The sequence below is a fragment of the Leucoraja erinacea genome, chromosome 27, assembly GCF_028641065.1.
Source record: "Leucoraja erinacea ecotype New England chromosome 27, Leri_hhj_1, whole genome shotgun sequence".
NCBI lineage: Eukaryota > Metazoa > Chordata > Chondrichthyes > Rajiformes > Rajidae > Leucoraja > Leucoraja erinaceus.
Genome location: NC_073403.1, coordinates 6,685,295 through 6,710,599, shown reverse-complemented (window position 1 = coordinate 6,710,599; position 25,305 = coordinate 6,685,295). Strand labels below are relative to the sequence as shown.

At 46.3% G+C, this 25,305-nt stretch overlaps 1 protein-coding gene across 1 annotated transcript in view; it reads left to right on the top strand.

Moving 5' to 3' along the window:
• Positions 1-23,607, top strand: part of LOC129710022 (uncharacterized) — a 28,696-nt gene extending 5,089 nt beyond the window's left edge. Inside the window, exons 4-10 of the mRNA XM_055656710.1 lie at positions 10,719-10,869; positions 12,973-13,081; positions 13,211-13,252; positions 17,245-17,381; positions 20,555-20,753; positions 21,621-21,694; positions 22,518-23,607. Coding sequence (XP_055512685.1) covers positions 10,719-10,869; positions 12,973-13,081; positions 13,211-13,252; positions 17,245-17,381; positions 20,555-20,753; positions 21,621-21,694; positions 22,518-22,811 — 1,006 coding nt within the window. The 3' untranslated portion in view covers positions 22,812-23,607. The remainder of the gene's footprint in view (positions 1-10,718; positions 10,870-12,972; positions 13,082-13,210; positions 13,253-17,244; positions 17,382-20,554; positions 20,754-21,620; positions 21,695-22,517) is intronic.
• Positions 23,608-25,305: the final 1,698 nt, after the last annotated feature.

Below are 25,305 nucleotides of genomic sequence, written 5' to 3'. Positions count from 1 at the left end.
TCTGCTGCCCCCGCTGGCGGCAGGGGGGAGGGACTATAAAACCAGGAAGTGGTGTGCCCCAATCAGTCTGTACAACATGGAGGTCTGAGCTCTGAATGACTGAACAAATGTCTGCACAGCTGTGAGTAAGTACCCTTAATTTGGTTTGAAAATGAAAATATGGTTATGGTTAGTTTGAGGAAAAAAGCACTGCCTGCAAATGGTTGTTTGGGGGGTTTGGGTTGAGTAAAAATGCATTATCTCTCTCTCTCCCTATCCCTCTCTCTTTCTCTCTCTCTCCCCCCCTGTCTCTCTCTCCTTTTCTCTCTCTCCCCCCCTCTCCCTCCCATCCCCACTCTCCTCTCCCCCCTCTCCTCTCCCCCCCTCCCTCTCCTCCCCCTCCCTCTACCCCCCCCTCTCCTCTCTCCCCCTCTCTCCTATCCCCCCTCCCTCTCTCCCCCTCTCCTCTCTCCCCCTCTCTCCTATCCCCCCTCTCCTTTCCCCCTCTCCTCTTCCCCCCTCTTCCCCCCCCCCCCCTCTCCTCTCTCCCCCTCTCTCCTATCCCCCCTCTCTCCTCTTCCCCCCTCTCTCCTCTTCTTCCCCCCTCTCCTCTCTCCTCGCTCTCCTCTCCCCCCCCTCCTCCTCCCCCCCTCTCCCCCCTCTCTCTTCTCCCTCCCCCCCTCCTCTCACCCCCCTCCTCTCACTCCCCCCCCTGCCCCCCCCTCTCCCCCCCCTCTCCCCCCCTCTCCCCCTCTCCCCCCCCCCTCTCCTCCCCCCCTCTCCTCCCCCCTCTCCTCCCCCTCTCCTCCCCCCCTCTCCTCCCCCTCTCTCCCTCTCCCCTCTCCTCTCCCCCCTCTCCTCTACCCCCCCTCTCTCCTCTCCACCCCCCCCCTCCTCTCACCCCCTCCTCCTCTCACTCCCCTCCTCTCTGCCCCTCTCCCCTCTCCCCCCCTCTCCCCTGACGCTGCTCGGAGGAAGTCAACCCCTCCGACCAGGTAGGGACTTGAAAAGCAGTTTCCCCCTCCCCCCCCACCACCCCCCACACATAAAAAGATTAGACCCCCTGACTACACACTTTTAACGTACTAAAAAAAGTAATAAATAAGTGAAAAAAAACGAACAGCTGCAGGACAGGCAGCCGTTCAGGACAGCGCCTCCTCCGGAAACCTCCACAGAACCTCGGAAATATCAAGGGGGGTAATTAGCGTGAGTTCGGGGGGGGGGATAGTTAGTGTGTGTGATGCTGCATGCCGCCTCCCCCCCACAACCACACGTTGGGGGAACAGACCCAACGGGTCTGCACGGTCTAGTATATATTACTAAATCTCTGTTCTTTACCGCTTTTGGACATCTCTGCTGCGATTTCCGAGAGAACGCCGCCACCTACGGCCATCATTTTTGGCCACCTCGCTCAGAGCTCCCATCCGCCGCATGTGTGCCGAGGATTTTTCCCGTCGATGAAAAATGACAGAGATATTAATGTTTTACAAAATTCCCCATTCTCTCTGCTGCCCCCGCTGGCGGCAGGGAGGAGGGACTATAAAACCAGGAAGTGGTGTGCCTCACAGTCTCTTCAAGATGGAGGAAGGCAGAGGGTCATGTTTCTCTGAGCTGTGAATAACACTGAGCACATGTTTACTCAAATGTAAGTGCCCTTAGTGGTTCTAAAATGCTTGCAGAATGTGTCTATTGGTTCTAAAATGTTTGCAAAACGTGTCTATTGGTTCTAAATGTTTGCAAAAAGTGTCTCATTTGGTTCTAATGCTTGCAGATGTGTCTTTTTTGGTTCTAATGCTTGCAAAAAAATGTCTATTGGTTCTAAAGCTTCCAACAAAATGTCTATTGGTTCTAAAGCTTGCAAAAAATGTCTATTGGTTCTAAAGCTTGCAACAAAATGTCTATTGGTTCTAAAGCTTGCAAAAAAATGTCTATTGGTTCTAAAGCTTGCAAAAAAATGTCTATTGGTTCTAAAGCTTGCAAAAAATGTCTATTGGTTCTAAAGCTTGCAAAAAATGTCTATTGGTTCGTAAAGCTTGCAAAAAGTGTCTCTATTGGTTCTAAAGCTTGCAAAACATGTCTATTGGTTCAAAAGCTAGCAAAAAAATGTCTATTGGTTCTAAAGCTTGCAAAAAATGTCTATTGGTTCTAAAGCTTGCAAAAAAATGTCTATTGGTTCAAAAGCTTGCAAAAAAATGTCTATTGGTTCTAAAGCTTGCAAAAAAATGTCTATTGGTTCTAAAGCTTGCAAAAAATGTCTATTGGTTCTAAAGCTTGCAAATAAATGTCTATTGGTTCTAAAGCTTGCAAAAAATGTCTATTGGTTCTAAAGCTTGCAAAAAGTGTCTATTGGTTCTAAAGCTTGCAAAAAATTGGTTCTAAATGTCTATTGGTTCTAAAGCTTGCAAAAAATGTCTATTGGTTCTAAAGCTTGCAAAAAAATGTCTATTGGTTCTAAAGCTTGCAAAAAACGTCTATTGGTTCTAATGCTTGCAAAAAAATGTCTATTGGTTTCTAAAGCTTGAAAAAAATGTCTATTGGTTCTAAAGCTTGCAAAAGTGTCTCTATTGGTTCTAAAGCTTGCAAAAAGTGTCTCTATTGGTTCTAAAGCTTGCAAAAAGTGTCTCTATTGGTTCTACAATGCTTGCATAAAAATGTCTATTGGTTCTAAAATGCTTGCAAAAAGTGTCTCTATTGGTTCTAAAATGCTTGCAGATAGTATCTCTATTGCTTCTAAAGTATGTGTGCGCGTCGTCTGTCTGTGCGTGCGTATGTATGAGTTGCTGTGTCTGTGGATGAGTGTGTGAGTGTCTGTGTATGAGTGCCTGTCTGTCTGTGTGTCTGCGTGAGTGTCTGCTTATCTGTGTGAGTGTGTGTGTGGGTCTGTGAATGTATACGTGTTTGTGACTATGTGTGTGTCTTTGTGTTTGTGTGTATTTCTGTGTGAGTGTGTCTTTGTGTGTGTGTGTGGCTGCATGTGTGTGATTGTCTTTGTGTGTGTGTGTGTGTGTGTGTGTGTCTGGCTGTGTGTGTGCGTGTGTGTCTGGCTGTGTGTGTGTCTGGCTGTGTGTGTGTGTATGTGTGTGTGTGTGTGTGTGCTCTGCATGAAATGCTGTGAGGATGGGCTTGCGGCCTGCACTCCATGATGCCTTTTGAGGTGAATTATCAGTTTTTCTTTGTTAAAATCTGACCGTTTCATCTCTCTATATTAAAATTGTCTTTTTTTTAATATCAAGAGGCAGTGAGCTGCAGAACACAGCAAGAGACACAACAAAAAATAACTTAATAAATCTCATCTTTAACGTTTCAATTGTTGTTATATTTTAAGCCATTCACATTTTAAACTTTAATAAATCCTTTTTCCACTTGCCATGCCTGCGTGCTCTTCATCACAATAGTAACCTAATAGGCAGGAATAGTTGCGCTGTCGGAGAGCCACTAAGAGTACATGGGGGGAGATTGAGGGGAGATAGACTGAATGTGTGTGGGGGAGGGGAATGGCATGGAGCAGAGTGGGGGGAGAAAGGAAGAGGGGTGACTGAGTGAACTGCCACCATCAGCTGTGAGTGACTGGGCTGCCAGCCCACCAGCCATGAGTAAGTGAAATGCCAGCCCACCAGCTGTAAGTGACTGAAGTGCCAGCCCACCACCCATGACTTAGTGAACTGCAAGTCCAAAAATCCATTCAGTCCACAATGTCCATACTAGCCATCTGGAAACCAGTCGCTTTGACCCACAACACACATACTAGCGCTCCAGAAACCCCCACCCCCCACTGGCCAGCAATATTGGAAGTGGTGCAGAGGTGGAATATTGCGTTGGGGGACCAGCCCTCCCGTGTGAAGCTGGGACCCAACGGGTCCCACTTAGTCTATTGAGCATTTTAAAAATAGATTTTCTGATATTCAGAAATATTCAAAATTATCTGCTGCTTTGACATTTGGCTGAGGCAGAGAGTCATGGATTAATACAGCATGGAAACAGGCCCTGCCCACGCTGACCAACATGCCCATCTACACTAGTCTCACCTGCCTGCGTTTCAACCACATCCTTCCAAACTTGTTGTTTCCATGTACTTGTCTAAATATTTAGTACATGTTGTGATCGTACCTTCCTCAACTACCTCAGTCGGCAGCTCATTTCATACACCCACAACCCTTTAAGTGAAAAAGTTACCCCTATTAAATATTTTCCCCCTCACATTAAACCTATGTCCTCTAGTTCATGATTCCCATACTCTGGGAAGGAGACTTTTTTTCTGCATCTACCTGATCTGTGCCTCTTGCACAACTTGCTCTACACACAGTAACGTCTAACTTTGCTTAATATAACATACACTTGGATTTTACTTCGGAGTCACGTGAGTGACTACGTGAAGAAGCCCGCTTACGACGCATGCGTGTCATATCGCATACACGCATTGCAACTCGTCGTCGCTGGAGGAAGGACGTTTCCTCCCAAACGGCAGGGTTTTTTCGAACCTGCATTGGAAAGGTAAGGGAACGTCGTTTATTTCCTTACTTTTTCCTACAGGAAGGCTGTTTTAAAGCTGGCAAGGGAGATATCTGCAAGCAGCAGGTAACCAGCAAACGGCCACTAGAGGATAGTCCCTTAGCGGGAGTTGGTACAACTTCAGCTGGGGGGGGGGGGGGAAGACGCCGACAGGAGTACCCCGTAGCCGTCAGCCCGACATCTCGGACAAACAGCCCAAGGACCTACGCTACGGGGTCCGTGGGGCTGCGGGAGGAAGGACGTTCCTCCCAAACGGCAGGCTGAGAACCAGCACAGGTAAGAACAAATTTTCCTTACCTTTTTTCTTTACAGACGTCGCTGCCGCTACGGACGTCAGGGCAGAGCCACAGACGTTGCTGCTGTGTTCTGAACAGCAGGCAGCCAGCTATGGACGTCAGGGCAGAGCCACAGACGTCGCCGCCACACAAATATCGTTGCCGTTTACTGACCAGCAGGCAGCAACGAATGTCGGCACCAGCATCTCCCATAAGGAAGCAAGTGCCAAACTTCACCCTAAATGGGTAGAAGTGCCCGTGAGTACCGGGACCGTGAGGAGCGGCATGAGTATATCGGGAGGCCGGGAGCGACTAGTGCCCGTAGGCATGGGGACCGGCTGTGGGAAATACCGCGTGCGACTAGTGCCCGAGAGCACCAAGGTCGGCAGGAGCGGTCCGATATATTAAAGCACCCGCGATCGACTAGTGCCCGAGAACATGTGTCGGCTGGAGCGGTTGCTGGAGTAAATTTCTCCACAGTGGCAGGCTCCGGGATTGGAGAATAGCCACAGTGGGCAAAAAATATAAGTCCCACAGCAGTTTCCCATAAAGGGCTGCATGAAATATCAGACGCCTCTGAGGAGGGTATTGAAGGTCTGACGGGGTCAGAATCTGAGCAGGTGATGGAGCCACCTTCCCCTAATGAAGGGGGGGAAAGAAAAACCTGCTGGACACGATGAGCCAGTACTTCCAGCAGGAACACACTGAGAATGATCTCGAGGAGGATGGCTGTAAGTATTGAATATATGTCCACCCATCAACTTCAAGCTAATACTTTTGCTGAAGTGTTGGCAAGGCATTTATACCCCGGGAAATTGTGGTGCTCTTAATGTAGCCAGTGTTACAAGTGCATTTGCAGACATGTTGGGCAGGCCGTTAGGAGTCAGGATATTAAAATCCGAAATACTCTGAAAGGTCTCATGGCGGGCATAACAGCCTTGGCCCGCATGTTAGAAAAGGTGGACATGACTAGTGACCACAAGGATGCCTTAGCACTATTTTGCAATGTGCAGTTTGAACTAAATAATATTAGAAAGAGGGCCATTCACCCAGCTCTAGACCCTAAGTTCGTTATACAGGTGCACAACCTTTTATCCGGTGTTCCAGAAACCGAAAAGCTCCGAAAACCGGCCATTTTTTCCATGATGTCGTCTGCGCACCAAAGCTCGCGTTTGGCGCCAAACTTGACCCAAAACGACCCACGGTCAACCCAGGTCTGTACTACTGTAGCGGCTGCCTCCTCCCTGGAGACCGGGAGACGCTTAAACATCTGTAAATCATTGCTTAAATGTTAGTTTGGAGGGCTTTTATGTGAAGGGGGGTGAAGGGGTAAACTTTAATTCTTAGTCCCCTACCTGGTCGGAGAGGCGGGGAGCGGTCAATGCCTTACCGGGTCGCTGTGCAGTAAGCTCCGCAGCGCTGTGTCCGGTGGGGCTCCAGCATTAATAGGGCGCCGGTTGTTGGAGGGACATTGCAACAACTCTACCCCTGGCTGCGAGGCGCTCCAAATCCTTAGCAGTATTAAGGGATATCTGCCCCAGCTCCGCGAATGTCGGGAGTCGGCGACGACGCAGCGCTGGGATACCAGCGGGGTGCGGGCAATGCCTTACCGGGTCGCCGTGCTAAAGCTCCGGAGCGCTGTGGCCGCCGACACACAACATCGTGGAGCGTCGCTGGATTTGGAGCCGCGCAGCCAGGGGTAGAGTTGCCGGGGTCGGAGCTCCAACCGGAGCCGCCCGCGGCCGGACGGAGCCCCCAGCTCCGCGGCTCCAAATCCAGCGACGCTCCGCGAATGTTGGAAGAAGGCGGCCACAGCGCTCCGGAGCTTGCCGCACGGCGACCCGGTAAGGCATTGCCCGCTCCCCGCTGGTATCCCAGCGCTGCGATGCCGCCGACTCCCGACATTCTCGGAGCTGGGACGTCCGGCCGCGGGCTGCGCTGGATTTGGAGCGCCTCGCAGCCAGGGGTAGAGTTGCCGGGGTCGGAGCTACAACCGGCGCCGCCCGCGGCCGGACGGAGCCCCCAGCTCCGCGAGGTTGGGAGTCGCCGACCAGGTAGGTAGGGGACTAAGAATTAAAGTTTCCCCCTTCACCCCTACACCACCACCACCACATAAAATCCCTCCAAACTAACTGACTAACATTTATGCAATGATTCCCCGGTCTCCGGGGAGGAGGCAGCTGCTCCAGACTTTTCAAGCCGCCCGCGCTACCTACCTAATCTACGCTAAAAATCTTCCATTCTGAAATCCGAAAATGTCCGAAATCCGACAAGTGTCTGGTCCCAAGGCTTTCGGATAAAAGGTTGTGCACCTGTACTATGTAAGCAAAGGGCTATAGATCCTGTTATTTGGGGGAGACCTGTCCAAACAGGTTAAAGATTTGGATGAGGAGGCCAAGACTTTGGGGCTGATTAGAACATCCAAAGGATATCTGGGGAAAAGAGATTAACCTTATGGGCATCCTAAGAAAGGTAGTTTTTGTAATAATACTACAAAGAATTGAGCAGAGGTACCCAGCAGCAGCGTCCTTTTTAGGGTTTGGCCCAGGACGACCACTGTGGAAGATGCAAAAGCCTCTACTTCAGCATCTACCCTAACCTCAACCTCAAGGCCCTCCACAACCACGAATGAAACCAAGAAAATAACTCGGTTACCACCGATAACCATGGAGGTAGGTGAATCTGGGGCTCCAGAATTAATAGGGAGCACGGAAGTTGGAGGGGCATTGCAACTTCAGTTGGAAGCATGGTGTAATATAACTATGGACAGATATATCCTTAGCAGTATAAGGGATATCTGATAGAGTTTCTACACAAACTAAACCCTCCAGTACAACATACACCGGACAGAATATACATGCTTACTAAAAGGGAACCACAAAGATTATTCACTAAAGGGGTAATGGAACAAACCAAACCTGAACAACAGGAGTTTGTCTCAAACATATTTATTAGAAATAAGAAAGATGGGGGTTGCCGTATTATTATGGATTTATCAACGCTTCACAATGTTGTGCAATATGTTCATTTTAAAAATGGATACTTTTAGCAGTGCTAAAGAGTTAGTTTCAGCAGGCTACTTTATGGCAAGTATTGATCTTAAAGATGCTTACTATACAATATCCAACAGAAGGAAAATTTTTAAACCAGCTTTGGTATTGCCGCAACACCAAAATCATAGAGTAATGGCATAGTTGGATGATACACTTATTGTGGGAATAACTTATGAATTGGCATGTTAGCCAGTGGTTGCCACTAAACAATTGTTTGAACAGCTGGGATTCATTAGCCATCCACTTAAGTCAAAATTGACACCATTAACACATTTAATATGTTAATGACTTTACTAATAGGGAAAGCCACAGAGTTACAATAGGATTAGAGCACTCAAAATTAATAGAGGCCATTTATTTTTGGCCAATGGAGCTAACAATAGAAGCCATAAAAGAATTACAATGGTGGGAACACAATGTTAAGTATTGCTCCAACCCAATAGTTATTCACAACTCGTCTGTGCTATTACAACCAGATGCCAGTGCAATTGGTTAGGGTACAACTGATACCATCTCGAGCTATGGGGGAGATGGAATATACAAGAAGCTAACCTACTTAACACAAAGGGTATAAGTACTTAGAAATGTTAAGTGCATTTCATGGGCTAAAATCTTATTGCTCAGTAATGAAACTGCAGCATGTTAGATTGTAGATAGATAATACCTCGGTGGTGGCATATTTAAGTCATATGGGTGGAAATATATAAACATCTTGTGATGAATTGGCAAATTCAATTTGGCAATGGTGTGTCCAAAGGAATATTTGGTTATCGGCTACGTATCTACCAGGGATACTAATTCAGTGGCAGACACCAGGTCACAAAAATTTATTGAAAGTACTGAATGGATGTTGGATAGAACGGTATTTGCTGAAATCACAGTAAAGTATGGAAGGCCGGATATTAGATTTGCATCCAGGTTTAAATCACCAGTTACCGAGGTATGTATCATTGGAACCAGATCCTGGGGCAGAAGCTACAGATGCATTTTCACTGCACTAGGGGGGGAAATGGTTCATTTATGTATTTCCTCCTTTTCTACCTAATCAATCGGGTACTAAGGGAAATTCAACAGGAATCGGCATCTGGGATGTCTTAGTACCTGATTGGCTTACCCAACTATGGTTTTCCGGGGTACAGGACATGGTGCTGGAACCATGTATAACTTTAAGACATAGTCCTAAGTTACTGCCGCATCCAGTAACTCAGGATAGCTATCCATGCCATAGAAAATATTGATTTAGTAGGTTGTAGACTCTAAAAGACCGCTACGGGACATGGGGCTATCAAAAAGAACTGTGGACATGATCACAGCAGCATAAAGAAGGTCTACACAAAAACAGTATTTAGGTCATATTAAAAATGGACTAATTACTGCCATAATAACCTTCTGGACCACAGAAATAAGGATGTTCCGGCGGTGCTAGAGTTTTCTCACCAGCCTGCACTATGGAGGACTGAGTTACAGCACTATGAATAGTGCCAGAAGTGCATTGTCAAGTTATTGGTGGCAAGGAACAGAAAGACAGTCTGTGGGATCACATCCTCTGGTAGTTAAACTTTTAAGAGGCAATTTTAACACCAAGCCACCCAAAACAAGATACAACCAAATCTGGGATGTAAGTGTGGTCCTGACCATGCTAAGGAATTGGTCACCGGCTACAGCATTAAATCTGGATAAACTAACTAGATATGGTAATGCTGATGGCGCTAGTCACAGCGCAAAGGGTCCAGTTATTGCAAAAAGTAAGACTGGATGGCTTCACTATGGCGGCAGGAAGTTTGGGGTTTGTGATCCAGGACCGTATTATTAAACAAAATAGACCAGGATCAGCGGGGCAGGCCATAGAATTGATGGCCTACCCGAAGGACAAACACCTCTGTATAGTGAAGCACGTTTTGTTATACAGTGAAAGGACAAAGGCTATCAGAGGCAAGGAAATGGCGTTTAATCCGCTATAAGAAACCGTACCGTAGAGTGTAAACTCAGACCATTTCGCAGTGGCTGAAATATGGGTTAAGATAGGCGGGAGTGGACACTAACACATTTAAATCTCACTCCACCAGGGCTGCAGCTACATCCGCAGCAAATCGCCTTGATGTATCCATGGACCAAATCCTCAGGATTGCAGGATGGTTGTCGGAGAAAACGTTTCAAAAATTTTATAACAAACCAGTTAGCAGTATGGGAACGTTTTCGGGGAACATTTTAAGTTCTGTATGATAATTTATCCATGAAGAATACAGGGTTATGATTTGAATTAATTAGATATTATTTATCATTTCCATTAAATAATTGGTATGAATGTTTTGAATATCATTAACAATTTCTCCCAAACTACCAAGGCAGTTGTGAAGCATGGACTCGTTCCACGGCATGAGGTCACAGAGCTTTGAAATCTTCATGTAGTCACTCACGTGACTCCGAAGTAAAATAGTAAGATTAAACGAGAACTTACCAGTTTGAAGTTTGATCTTTATTTTATGAGGAGGAACGTTGAGGGAATACGTGCCCTCCGCTCCCACCCTCGAATGGTCATATCTTAAACTGGTATCTCTTTAATAATCTTACTATTTTAGGTCATTATAGTGTATCTGTGACCTCACACCGCTGCTTTGAAGGATGACACGCATGCGTCGTAAGCGGGCTTCTTCACGTATTCCCTCAACGTTCCTCCTCATAAAATAAAGATCAAACTTCAAACAGGTAAGTTCTTGTTTAATCTTACTATTATATTACACACAGAATGATTCAAGTTGTTGTTATTTTCATTGACAATTTGGTGAGATTCATGAATTAGATGTCGGGTGAATTGCAAAACTATTGTCTAACTTATGCCATCATTTCCTCTTTTGTCAGAACTGATTAATTAGTACCATTCTTCCTAACTTTATCTTTTCAGGAAAGTGAACAGAGAACATCCCTTTGTGAAACAGATGAAGAATGATATGCTTTATGTGATACTGGAAGTGATAGAGACGGAACACGCATGTTCTGTAAAAAACTCAGCTAAGGCTGAAACAGGAATGAAATTTCTAATGAAACTTCTGAAGGGGAGTATAACTTTTTTTACTAGGCTTCAAGTGGGACTGGTAGAGCCGCTGGTAGAGTTGCTGCCTCACAGAGCCAGCCACTTCGATCCCATCCTCGGGTGTTGTCTGTGTGGAGTTCTTGAGTTCATTGGGTATAATTGCAGGATTAGACCATTCGGCCCATCAAGTCTACCATGTCATTCAATAATGGATTATCTATCTTCCCCTCTCAACCCCATTCTCCTGCCTTCTCCCCATAACCCCTGACACCCGTACTAATCGAGGTTCTATCAATCTCCGCCTTCAACATATCCATTGACTTGACCTCCACAGTCATCTGTGGGAATTAATTCCACATTTGCACCACCCTCTGACTAAAGAAATTCCTTCTCATCTTTCTAAAGGTACATTCTTTGATTCTAAGGCTATGACCTCCAGCGAGTACAGGCCCAGTAACGTCAAACACTCATCATACATTAACCCAATCATTCCTGGGATCATTCTCGTAAACCTCCTGTAGACCATCCCTGTTCACATTCTCCCTGTGACCACCTGGTCATCCTGTTTCCTCCCACATCACATGCGGGTGTGTAGGTGAATACGCCACAGTAAAAATAGCCCCTGGCGTGTAGGGAGTGGATGAGAACGTGGGATAGCATAGAACTGGCATGAACGGGTGATCGATAGTCGGTGTGGACTCAGTGGGCCGAAGGGCCTGTTTCCATGCTGTATTTCTCAAATTAAAACTAACATTTGCATTATTAAGTTGTGTGCAATTCATTATCCTTCAAACCTGAGAAAAAGTTAAAACTTTTCCATGTGTAACTTTCTGAGACAATTTAAGGTGGATCATTTGTAATTGAGTTTGGAAAATGGTTTGATGATTTGAACCATTTAGAATCTATGGTATCGTTAATTGTTGATTAACGCACGTCTTTGTTTATCCATCAAAGTCATTGACCAGGAACCTTGACTCAATTCCACTCTCCACCAATGTAACGTGTATTTCCAGTATTCCCTCGTATTTCTACAGCTTTTCCATATACGTCTCGCCTATCGAGAATATTTTGCTTCTCCCCACAGACACGAAAAGTAGTGGAAGACTGTAATTTAAATATCCTCTTCAACTTTCTTCATCTTTTATTCCTTTGATTGCGCGGCACGGTGGCGCAGCGGTAGAGTTGCTGCCTTACCGTGCCAGAGACCCGGGTTTGATCCCGACCACGGGTGCTTGTTTATATGGAGATTTTATATTCTTCCAGTGACCGTGTGTGGTTTTACCGAGTGCTCCAGTTTCCTCCCACACTCCAAAGACCCACAGGCTTGTAGGTTATGTGTTGGAAGGATCATTGCTCTTTGTCACAGGGGAATTTCAAGCCTATATTGAAAAAGGCTCCTGACCTAAAACATCGCCAGTCCATGTGTAAGATGGAACGGAGCAACACAAATAAATGCTGGAGAAACTCAGCGGGTGCAGTAGCATCTATGGAGCGAAGGAAATAGGCAACGTTTCGAGCCGAAACCCTTCTTCAGACTGATGGGGCGTGGGGGGAGGCGGGGAGAATGAAGGAAAAGGGAGAAGGAGGAGCCCGAGGGCTGAGGGAGAGGGAGGAAGGTGAGGAGACAGCAAGGGCTAAGAGAATTGTGAGAATTCAATGTTCATCCCACCAGGATGCAGACTCCCCAAGTGGAATATGGGGTGCTGTTCCTCCAATTTCTAGTGAAGGAACTGCAGCTGCTGGTTTACACTGAAGATTGATAGTAAATGCTGGAGGAACTCAGTAGAACAGGCAGCATCTCTGGAGAAAAGGAATTGCCGAAATCTCGACCTTAAACATCGCCTATTCCTTATATCCAGAGATGCTGAGTTACTCCAGCATTTTGTGTCTATCTTCGGTTTGTAGGTTAATTGGCTTTGGTTAAAAAATTGCAAAATTGTACGGTGGGTAGGATAGGATTGCTGGTGGGCGCAAACTCGGTGGGCCGAAGGGCTTGTTTCCACAATGTATCTCGAGACTTGGGCCGTCTCCACACTCTCTCCAATAGTATTGACTTTCCTAGAAAATCAGTTTACATCGGATTAACTTTCACAGTTAAATATTATAGTTTTCTTTGTTGCCTTAGTTTGAAGCTGAAGTCGGCATGAGTCAAGAAAGGAAGTTAACTTTTCCAGCTGGAACATCTATTGCGTACAAGGTCTCTGAACTGATCATTGGTCTAAATGATACTCTGGGTATGTAAAAGCATAATATCACAAAAAGAAGCAACTTTTTGAATCTCAGATTGATTAATAAATGGGTTATAAATTGGCACAGAGCAAATAACAATGTTAATACCAGATCCTATTTTTTTTTTTCTTTAGATTTAAATTGGGAAATAAGCTACCAGCGTTCTGGAGCGTCAAGTAAGTTGCCTCATATTTTCCATTTCACTCTGGGGAAAAAAAACTTTTATTTTACTCTGAAAATGCCACAAATCCAAATTGTGGGAGATTTCAATTTCCACACATAGACTGGGAAACACATTCTGTAAATGGGCTGGATGGGTTGGAGTTTGTAAAATGTGTGCAGGATAGTATTTTGCAGCAATAAATAGAGGTACCTACTAGAGAAGGGGCAGTGCTGGACCTCCTGTTAGGAAATGAGACAGGTCAGGTGGCGGAGGTATGTGTTGGGGATTTCGGGTCCAGTGATCACAATACCATTATTTCCAATGTAATTATGGAGAGGGTCTGAACTGGACCTAGGGTTGAGATTTTTGATTGGAGAAAGGCTAACTTTGAGGAGATGCGAAAGGATTTAAAAGGAGTGAATTGGGACATTTTGTTTTATGGGAAAGATGTGGAAGAGAAATGGAGGACAATTAAAGGCGAAATTTTAAGAGTACAGAATCTTTATGTGCCTGTTCGGTTGAAAGGAAATAGTAAAAATTGGGAAGAACCATGGTTTTCAAGGGAAATTGGACACTTGGTTTGGAAAAAGATAGAGATCTACAATAATTATAGGCAGCATGGAGTGAATGAGGTGCTAGAGGAGTATAAAGAATGTAAAAAGAATCTTAAGAAATAATTTAGAAAAGCTAAAAGAAGATACGAGGTTGCTTTGGCAAGTAAGGTGAAAGTAAATCTTAGGTTACATGGGAAATTGATGAGGGTAAAGCAGTGGATGTTGTCTATATGGACTTCAGTAACGCCTTTGACAAATCCAAACGGTTTCTACAGCTATATTAATAGCAAAAGGATAACGAGGGATAAAATTGGTCCATTAGAGAGTCAGAGTGGACAGCTATCTGCAAAGCCAAAAGAGATGGGGGAGATATTGAACAATTTATTTTCTTCGGTATTCACCAAGGAGAAGGATATTGAATTATGTGAGGTAAGGGAAACAAGTAGAGTAGCAATGGAAACTATGAGATTCAAAGAAGAGGAAGTACTGACACTTTTGAAAAATATAAAAGTGGATAAGGCTCCAGGTCCTGACAGGATATTCCCTAGGACATTGAAGGAAGTTAGTGTAGAAATAGCAGGGGCTATGACAGAAATATATCAATTGTCATTAGAAACGGGAATAGTGCCGGAGGATTGGCGTACTGCGCTTGTTGTTCCATTGTTTAAAAAGGGTTCTAAGAGTAAACCTAGCAATTATAGACCTGTTAGTTTGACATCAGTGGTGGGCAAATTAATGGAAAAGATACTTAGAGATAATATATATAAGCATCTGGATAAACAGGGTCTGATTAGGAACAGTCAACGTGGGTTTGTGCCTGGAAGGTCATGTTTGACTAATCTTCTTGAATTTTTTTGAAGAGGTTACTAGGGAAATTGATGAGGGTAAAGCAGTGGATGTTGTCTATATGGACTTCAGTAACGCCTTTGACAAGGTTCCTCATGGAAGGTTGGTTAAGAAGGTTCAATTGTTGGGTATTAATGGTGGAGTAGCAAGATGGATTCAACAGTGGCTGAATGGGAGATGCCAGAGAGTAATGGTGGATGGCTGTTTGTCAGGTTGGAGGCGGGTGACTAGTGCGTTGCCACATGGATCTGTGTTGGGTCCACTGTTGTTTGTCATGCACATCAATGATCTGGATGATGGTGTGGTAAATTGGGTTAGTAAGTATGTCTATGATAATAAGATAAGTGGTATTGTGGATAATGAAGTAGATTATCAAAGTCTACAGAGAGATTTAGGCCATTTGGAAGAGTGGGCTGAAAGATGGCAGATGGAGTTTAATGCTGATAAGTGTGAGGTGCTACATCTTGGCAGGACAATTCAAAATAGGACGGACATGGTAAATGGTAGTGAGTTGAGGAATGCAATTGAACAGAGGGATCTAGGAATAACTGTGCACAGTTTTCTGATGGTGGAATCTCATGTAGATAGGGTGGTAAAGAAAGCTTTTGGTGTGCTGGCCCTTATAAATCAGAGCATTGAGTATAGAAGTTGGGATGTAATGTTAAAATTGTATAAGGCGTTGCTGAGGCCAATTCTGGAGTATGGTGTACAATTTTGGTCGCCTAATTATAGGAAGGATGTCAACAAAATAGAGAGAGTACAGAGGAGATTTACTAGAATGTTGCCTGGGTTTCAGCAACTAAGTTACAGAGAAAGGTTGAACAAGTTAGGTCTTTATTCTTTGGAGCGCAGAAGGTTAAGGGGGGACTTGATAGAGGTCTTTAAAATGATGAGAGGGATAGACAGAGTTGACGTGGATAAGCTTTTCCCATTGAGAGTAGGGAAGATTCAAACAAGAGGACATGACTTCAGAATTAAGGGACAGAAGTTTAGGGGTAACATGAGGGGGAGCTTCTTTACTCAGAGAGTGGTAGCTGTGTGGAATGAGCTTCCAGTGGAAGTGGTGGAGGCAGGTTCGATTTTATCATTTAAAAATAAATTGGATAGGTATATGCACGGGAAAGGAATGGAGGTTTATGGTCTGAGTGCAGGTAGATGGGACTAGGGGAGAATAGTGTTCGGCACAGACTAGAAGGGCCGAGTTGGCCTGTTTCCGTGCTGTAATTGTTATATGGTTATAATGTGTCGTCTGCACGGTGACGCAGCTGGTTGAGCTACTGCCTCACCATGTCAGGGACCGGGGGTTCAATCCTGACCTTGGGTGCTGCCTGCGCTGAGTTTGCATGTTCTCCCAGTGACCGTGTAGGTTTTCTCCCACATATCAAAGACATGGTGTTGGAAGGCGAATTAGCTCTATAAATTCCCCCAATGTGTATGTGAAAGTGGGTTAACATAGAACTAGTTTGAACGGGTGATCAATAGTCGGCGTGGGGCAGCAGCTATGTAGAGAAGGAATAAGCGACCTTTCGGGTCGAGACCCTTCTTCAGACTGATGTCGGGGGGGGGAATAGGAAAATGAAAGGAAGAGGCGGAGACAGTAGGCTTTGTGGGAGAACTGGGAAGGGGGAGGGGTAGGAGGGCGAAAGTAAGGACTACCTGAAATTAGAGGTCAATGTTCATACCGCTAGGGTGTAAACTACCCAAGTGGAATATGAGGTGTTGTTCCTCCAATTTACGCTGGGCCTCACTCTGGCAATGGAGGAGGCCCAGGACAGAAAGGTCAGATTGGGAATGGGAGAGGGAGTTGAAGTGCTGCGCAACCGGGAGATCAGGTTGGTCAGTACGGACTAAGCGGAGGTGTTGGGTGAAGCGGTCGCCGAGCCTACGCTTGGTCTTGCCGATGTAGAGAAGGTGACACGTACGACAGTGGATGCAGTAGATGAGGTTGGAGGAGGTGCAGGTGAACCTCTGCCTCACCTGGAAAGATTGTTTGGGTCCTTGGATGGAGTCGAGGGGGGAGGTAAAGCGACAAGTGTAGCATCTCCTGCAGGGGAAAGTAACAGGGGCGGGGGTGGTCTGGGTGGGAAGGGACAAATTGATCAGAGAGTTATGGAGGGAACGGTCTCTACGGAAAGCAGAAAGGAAAGGAGATGGGAAGATGTGGCCAGTGATAGGATCTCGCTGGAGGTGGCGAAAATGTTGGAGAATTATATGTCGTATGCGCCAGCTGATGGGGTGGAAGGTGAGGACAAGGGGGACTCTGTCCTTGTTACGACTAGAGGGATGGGGAGCGGGGTGATTTAGTTTGGTTTAGTTTTGAGATACAGCCTGGAAACCGGCCCTTCGGCTCACTGAGTCTGTACCGACTGCAATCCCCGCACACCAACACTATCCTACAGACTAGACACAATTTACAATTTCACCAAAGCCACAAACCTGCATGTCTTTGGGATGTGTAGGAAACTGGAGATCCCGGGGAAAACCCTTGTGGCCATGGAGAGAGAACGTACAAACTCAGAACAGACAGCATCTGGACAAATATACTGCCCTTACTACGAGAGATTCCGTCTTTTCAATCTCGGTTATAATTCTATTTCACCTTCAGGTTATGACAAAAAAGAACCACTAGCTACTATACTTGCTGAGCTGACGAAAATGTGTGTGGACAAGAAGCCACTGTTCCTCAACGTGATCCTTGAAATTCTTGGCCATGGTGATAGCCTTACGGTTCTTGATGAAATGGTTTGTACCAAGCGTTTTCTCTGTTCATCGCAAGCGTTCGTGCCTCTGAACATGGGCAGGAATACAAACATCGACACAAAGTGTGGTGCTCATACAGTGGCTTGCAAAAGTATTCATACCCCTTGAACTTTTCCACATTTTGTCACGTTACAACCACAAACGTAAATGTATTTTATTGGGATTTTATGTGATAGACCAACACAAAGTGGTGCATAATTGTGAAATGGAAGAAAAATGATGATACATGGTTTTCACATTTTTTTACAAATAAAAAACTGAAAAGTGTGGCGTGTAAAAGTATTCAGCCCCCCTGAGTCAATACTTTGTAGAACCACCTTTCGCTGCAATTACAGCTGCAAGTCTTTTGGGGTATGTCTCTACCAGCTTTGCACATCTAGAGACTGAAATTTTTGCCCATTCTTCTTTGCAAAATAGCTCAAGCTCAGTCGGATTGGATGGAGAGCGTCTGTGAACAGCAATTTTCAAGTCTTGCCAGAGATTCTCAATTGGATTTAGGTCTGGACTTTGACTGGGCCATTCTAACACATGAATATGCTTTGATCTAAACCATTCCATTGTAGCTTTGGTTGTATGTTTAGGGTCGTTGTCCTGCTGGAAGGTGAACCTCCGCCCCAGTCTCAAGTCTTTTGCAGACTCTAACAGGTTTTCTTCCAAAATTGCCCTGTATTTGGCTCCATCCATCTTCCCATCAACTCTGACCAGCTTCCTTGTCCCTGCTGAAGAAAAGCATCCCCACAGCATGATGCTGCCACCACCATGTTTCACAGTGGGGATGGTGTGTTCAGGGTGATGTGCAGCGTTGGTTTTCCGTCACACATAGCGTTTTGCATTTAGACCAAAAACTTCAATTTTGGTCTCATCTGACCAGAGCACCTTCCTCCACACGTTTGCTGTGTCCCCCACATGGCTTGTGGCAAACTGCAAACGGGACTTCTTATGGCTTTTTTTCAACAATGGCTTTCTTCCTGCCACTCTTCCATAATGGCCCGATTTGTGGAGTGCACGACTAATAGTTGTCCTGTGGACAGATTCTCCCACCTGAGCTGTGCATCTCTGCAGCTACTCCAGAGTTGCCATGGGCCTCTTGGCTGCTTCTCTGATCAATGCTCTCCTTGCCCGACCTGTCAGTTTAGGTGGAGGGCCATGTCTTGGTAGGTTTGCAGTTGTGCCATACTCTTTCCATTTTCGGATGATGGATTGAACAGTGCTCCGTGAGATGTTCAAAGCTTGGGATATTTTTGTATTACCTAACCCTGCTTTAAACTTCTCCACAACTTTATCCCTGACCTGTCTGGTGTGTTCCTTGGGCTTCATGATGCTGTTTGTTCACTAATGTTCTCTAACAAACCTCCCTTCACAGAACAGCTGTATTTATACTGAGATTAGATTACACACAAGTGGACTCTATTTACTAATTAGGTGACTTCTGAAGGCAATTGGTTGCACTGGATTTTATTTAGAGGTATCAGAGTCAAGGGGGCTGAATACTTTTGCACACCACACTATTCAATTTTTTATTTGTAAAAAAATTTGAAAACCATGTATCATTATTTTTCTTCCACTTCACAATTATGTGCCACTTTGTTTTGGTCTATCATATAAAATCCCAATAAAATACATTTACGTTTGTGGTTGTAACATATAATAATAATAATAATAATCTTATTTATATAGCACATTTTTAGTCAACTTGCATTGACCCCAAAGTGCTTCACATAATTACATTACATTTACACACAGGCAAAGGTGGGTGAAGTGTCTTGCCCCTAGGACACAACGACAGTATGCACTCCAAGCGGGATTCGAACCGGCTACCTTCCGGTCGCCAGCCGAACACTTAGCCCATTGTGCCATCTGTCGTCCCAACATGACAAAATGTGGAAAAGTTCAAGGGGTATGAATACTTTTGCAAGCCACTGTACTTGGCAGTATGTCTTGTTGCTTACACGTAGAGAGGTGAACAGAAGAACAGACCCATCGGCCCACAATATCTGTGCCAAGCATGTTGCCAAGACAAACTAATCTTATCAGCCTGCACGTGATCCATATCCTTTCATTCCCTGCATATTCACGTGCATATTGAAAAGCTGCTTAAATGCCACTATCAGCTCTGCCTCCACTAAGGTTGCGAACAGTCCCGTATGAGCCGGGACATCCCGTATATTGGGCTAAATTGGTTTGTCCCATTCTGGACCGCTCTGGTCCCGTATTTGACCGCTACTACTCGTGACGAGGGGACTGTCGGGTCGGAGCGCTGCAACCGGCCTCACCTCACCCGTCCCGACGTAGTGCAGCCCATGGAGTGCAGCAGCAGCGCCTCGCCCGTGGCCCCGTCGGTTGGTCAGCAGCCCGGCCATCTGTCTGACCTTCGGACCTTCGCTTACCGCCGACACCACCACCCCTCCTTCTCATGGGCCGATCATCGGTTCATGAGTTGGATGGGGTGCTGGACCTTGCGCATGATGTCGCACAGCACGGGCCAAAACTCCTCAGCTGGCCAGCCGGGTGGGTTTTGTGTGCAGACCAGCACCCGGGCCAACTCATCATTCTCCCAGCCACAGCCGCATCAGTTGACGAATTGCCGTCGGGAATTTGTCCCATATTTTGATCATGTGTCCCTTATTTGGGAGTGAGAAAGTTGGCAACCCTAGTTTACAGCCCCATCCATGACAGTGTGTTCCAGGCACCCACTACTATGTGTGTGCGTGTGTGATTTGTGCGTGTTTGTGTAAAATAAAATTGCTCCACACATCTCCTTTAATCTTTCCCCCTCTCACCTTAAAGCTATGCCCCCTAGTCTTTGACATTTACACTCTTGAAGAAAAGGATGTGACTTTCTCTCCTATTTATCCCTCTCATAATTTTATACACTTTTGTTAGGTCTCCCTTCAGCCTCCAGCGTTCCAGAGAAAGTAACCCACGTTTGACCAAATTCCCTATTGTCCATTGCCCTCTAATCAAGGCAGCATCCTGGTAAACCACCTCTGCACCATCTCCAAAGCCACAGGTGCAGCAATGACCGGTTTGAGGCAAGAATTTGATTATGTTGGCTATATTTTTGAGGCAATGTGAAGTGTAGATGGAGTCAATGCAGGGCAAACTGATCTGTGTGTTTTACTCCACTTGCTGATATCCATGCTGTACCTGCTCAGCTGGACCAGATTTTGGATGATCTGCAGCCTGACCTCCAAGTGTTGGATCAGATGGAGGAAGATAACAGAGCATGTGTGGAGAAGATGTTGGATCTGTTGGCAATTAAGAGGGAAGATCCACCAGGAGAACCCCTCGCTCTCACCCCAGAGTCCAGAGCCATCATCCAGGCGACAAGCATTCTCATCCAGTCACTCAGCGGTAAGATTTGATGTCTATTTTAACCCCCTACAGTAACAGAGCTTGCCTGTACAGAGTTTGGACATTCTCCCCGTGACCTGCGTGGGCTTTCTCTGAGATCTTCGATTTTCTCGCACACTCCAATGACGTACAGGTTTGTAGGTTAATTAGCCCGGTGTAAAAATAGAGAATTGTCGGTAGTGTGTGTCGGGTACTGTTAATGTGTGGGGATCGCTGGCCAGTGCCGACAGCCCGACCGACCCCTTGCAGCACTCACCGGTGGAGAGACAGCCCGGCTGACTGACTGACTGACCCTAACCCTAACCCTAGCTCTACATTTTTATTTATCATTTTTATTTAACAGTTTTTATTTAACATCATAACTTTACAAAGATGAATCAATTGCAAAACATAATTATCCGCATGGTTACATTACCTTTATTCCTTCGAAACCTTGCTATTGTTTTGATGTCATTAGGACGCAGCCATGATCCCAAGTGCTCGCTGTCTAGCGACCATGAAACGAAGCGCGTGATTGGTCAATTGGCGTCCGCCTCAATGTCAAATGTGCTTTGATTGGACAATTACTACGCGGCAAATTGGAGGTTTTTCTCATAATTTAAAAATATGTCCAGGTTTTGGTCTTGACGAGTTTCAGGGATGATTTCTATAATATTTTTACACAATATGTTATAAATACAGGTAGATACGTGATTTGGGTCACAGAATGAAACGAAAAAGCACCTCGGCTCACGGCCTATTGGGAAGAAAGTGAAAACCCTTGTGTAGAAAAGACTTGATTCATCCCAAATTCAAGGAATTATTCTCCTTGAGTAGAGAGGTACAGTGTCTTGCAGGACAATGTGAATGATTCTGCTTCTTTTTCAGAGATGGATCCTGAAACTTTAATCCTGTTGGCAAGCAGTGTTAAGGCAGAGATTATATCCAAACAGCTAAAGCTGGTAAGAAATATAAACCAGTAAAACAGGTAAAGAAATAAAGCAAGTTTTTGTGTACGACACAGCACATTTTCCCTCTGCTAACTCTCTCTCAACAATTTCTCCTTTGACACCTCCAACTGGCTCCAAATCAGAGGTGTAGCCATGGGCACTTGCATGGGCTCCAGTTATGCCTGCCTATTTGTCAGCTACGTCGAACAATCCTTGTTCCAGGTGTACACTGGATTTAGATCTGCACTGGATTGGATCCACCCCGATAGGGCGGCACAGTGGCGCAGCGGTAGAGTTGCTGCCTTACAGCGCCAGAGACCCGGGTTCAATCCTGACTATGGATGCTGTCTGTATGGAGTTTGTACGATCTCCCCGTGACCGTGTGGGTTTTCTCCAAGCACTTCGGTTTCCTCCCACACTACAAAGACGTACAGGTTTGTAGGTTGATTGGCTTGGTAAATGTAAAATTATCCCTAGTGTGTGCAGGGCAGTGTCAATGTGCGGGGATCGCTGGTCGTCGCGGACTCAGTGGGCTGAAGGGCATATTTCTGCGCTGTATCTCCAAACTAAACTAAACTATGGGATGGTGTTGCAGGGCCACTGGCGAAGGATGAGGTGTTGCGACTGCATTGCTGGTATAGAGTGTGAGCATGAGCTTGAAGCATTGCAGTGGTTACAGGGAGAAGGCAGCAGATGGGGTTAGGAAGGATAGATAGACCAACCATGATTGAATGGCGGTGTAGACTTGATGGGCCAAATGGCCTCATTCAGCTCCTATCACTCATGATCTCCCGCACTTATCGTTTTATGACTGTGATTCTATATCAATTTCCAGGCGATTATAATTGATGACACATGGTCTAGTGCATCTCGATATGTTAACCTGGCGGTTAAGGAAGACTCCGAGGCAGTTAAGGAAGACTCCGAGGCGGTTAAGGAAGACTCCGAGGAGGTTCTGATCACTCAGCTCACTGACGAGGAGTTTGAAATAACTCAGCATCTGCTGGAAGAGTTTGGATTTCAACTGGACAGAGGAAGTGCTTCGGCTTTACCCATTGAGAACCGTAAACGAGGAGCCATACTTCCTCTCTATGCTGCTCTGTATGCTCTCAATGCGTTATGTAACTGAGCTGTTGTGTTGGGCTTCATCAGTGTTTCCACTCTGAAGGAAATTACCTGAAATTTGGGAAATTCTGGTTGTCTTCGGGTAATTTTAGGGAAATTAAATAATTTCGGGAACTTTCCTGGCCCGGGAAGCCTTCCCCAACTAGGGCTGGGAAATAGCATGTAATTTGGTAATTTGGTATTCTATTTCAAGAATTTATTTTCTTTTTGAAGTGTGGAAGCACTGTGCTTCACGACCATTGTTCATGGTTCTTCTCTTGACATTAGTTCACAAGGCGTTGGAGCAGAATTAGGCCATTCAGCCCATTGAGTCTACTCTGCCATTCAATCATGGCTGATCTATCTTTCCCTCTCAACTCCTTTCTCCTGCCTTCTCCCCACCACCTTAGCCCTTGCTAATCAAGAATCTGTCAAGCTCCACTTTAAAAATACCCAAAGACTTGGCCTCCACAGCCATCTGTGGCAATGAATTCCATAAATTCATCACTCTTTGGCTAAAGACTTCCTCCTCATTTCCATTCTAAAGGCAGGTCTCTCTCGGCCCACGGGGTGGCTGTCTGTGCACCCCCAGTCTCCCCATGTTAGAAGATGTCACATACAGGCATGTATCTGAAGAATAAATAACTACAGTACTGATACTCCATATTAAGAGCATTGATTTGCCATTAAAATAAATTCTGTAATAACGCTTCAACGGTGGCAGTGACAATTGAACACCGCGGTTTTAATGTTTCGTGTGTTCACAATTTAATTAATCCATCTTTATAGATTAAAGCAAATAATAACATTGGGAATTAAAACACATTTGTCTGCATTTCATTATCAAACATTGTCAATGTTCGCTCTGAAGATATTTTCAGTGTAGTGGGTGGGGGAGGGGGGTGAATCAGTGCGGGATGGATAGATGGGGGGGAGGGTTGAGAAGGCAATCGGTGCGGAATGGATGGATTGAAGCAGGGGATTTAGTGTGCGTTGGTTGGAGTAGGTAAAATTGTGAGGGGAGAGGGCGCGGGAGATGTCAGTGGGGGGATACGGGATGGGTGGGGGGGGGGGGGATCAGTACAGGATGGAAGTGGGGGAATCAGTACAGGGTGAATGGGGGTGGGTCAGCACAATGTGGATCGGGGGGTCTGTGCAGGATGAATGGACGGCTGAGTGTAGGATGGATGTGCAGGTGGCAGGAGAATCAATGCGAGGTGGATAGGGAGATCAGTGCAGGTTGAATAGATGGGTCTTGGTAGATGGGGAGGGAAGCACAGGGGGTGTCAGTGAGGACTGAATCAGTGTGGGGTGGAGAGGTCCCAGGATAAGGGGGATGGAGGGCGGCGTGCAAGTGAGAGTGAGGGGAAGGGGCAGCAGAGGTTGTGAGGAAGGAAGGTCAACGCTCCTCGGACAACACCGGCATTATCGACCCGCAGCCTTGGCCGTCCCTGTCCACTGCCAAGCGCCGCCGCCAAAGGGGGAGGCAGTTGGGGTCTCCTCGCCACAGTCTCCCCTCCTCCGCCAGCCAACAGGAAGGTGCAGGGGCCGAGCGGTTCAGGTGCTTCCCCTTTCTTTCCTCGCTCCCTCCCTCATCCCAGTCTCGGCGTGCAGGAGGGTTTGTTCCTCGTTGGCGGAGTGGCACTCAGCGGCCGCTTGAAGGGCGGGCAGGGTGCAGAAGGAGGTGGAGCCGCCGTCGCCACCTGAGATACCAGAGGAGCTCTTTGGTCGCCACTGCTGCTGCTGCTGCTGCTGCTGCTGCTGCCGCTGCCGCTGCCGCCGCTGCCGCTGCCGCTGCTGCTGCTGCTCCGACCCTCCGTCACCCCGCACCAAAGATACTAGTATCTTTGCCCCGCACTTCAGTTGTCGCCGCCGCCGCCGCCGACTAGAAACGATATGGGGGGGGGGGGGGGCGAGGGACCGGCGGTGGGGTGGACCCAGCCTGAGCAGCGCCTGGTGTCGGGTCACGGCCGCTGCCAGGACTGGGTTGTGAGTCACACAAAAAAGCTGGAGAAACTCAGCGGGTGCAGCAGCATCTATGGAGCGAAGGAAATAGGCAACGTTTCGGGACGAAACGTTGCCTATTTCCTTCGCTCCATAGATGCTGCTGCACCCGCTGAGTTTCTCCAGCTTTTTTGTGTAACCTTCGATTCTCCAGCATCTGCAGTTCCCTCTTAAACACTGGGTTGTGAGTCAGTCGTTCCTGCTTCCTAGACGGTGATTTCACGAAAGGTCACTGGATCGTAGATCCTCACCCACGCGGACGCAACATTTAACTGGGGTACAAATGTCACTTCCAATACATGTTGTTGATGCTGGAAACGCGAACTTTCACACCCGTTAAAAACCGCGGAAACGGCCCGTTTTTGAGCTTGTAAATAACTGTGCCAGTCGGGGTGACCGCCAGGCACAGTTATCCCACTTTACAGTCCAGAAGATAAAGAAAAACGAAGGTAAAGACAAGAGGGAGTTGAAGGGGCAACAACAGCGGAAGTGGTTAGCGGACATTGGACGTGGCG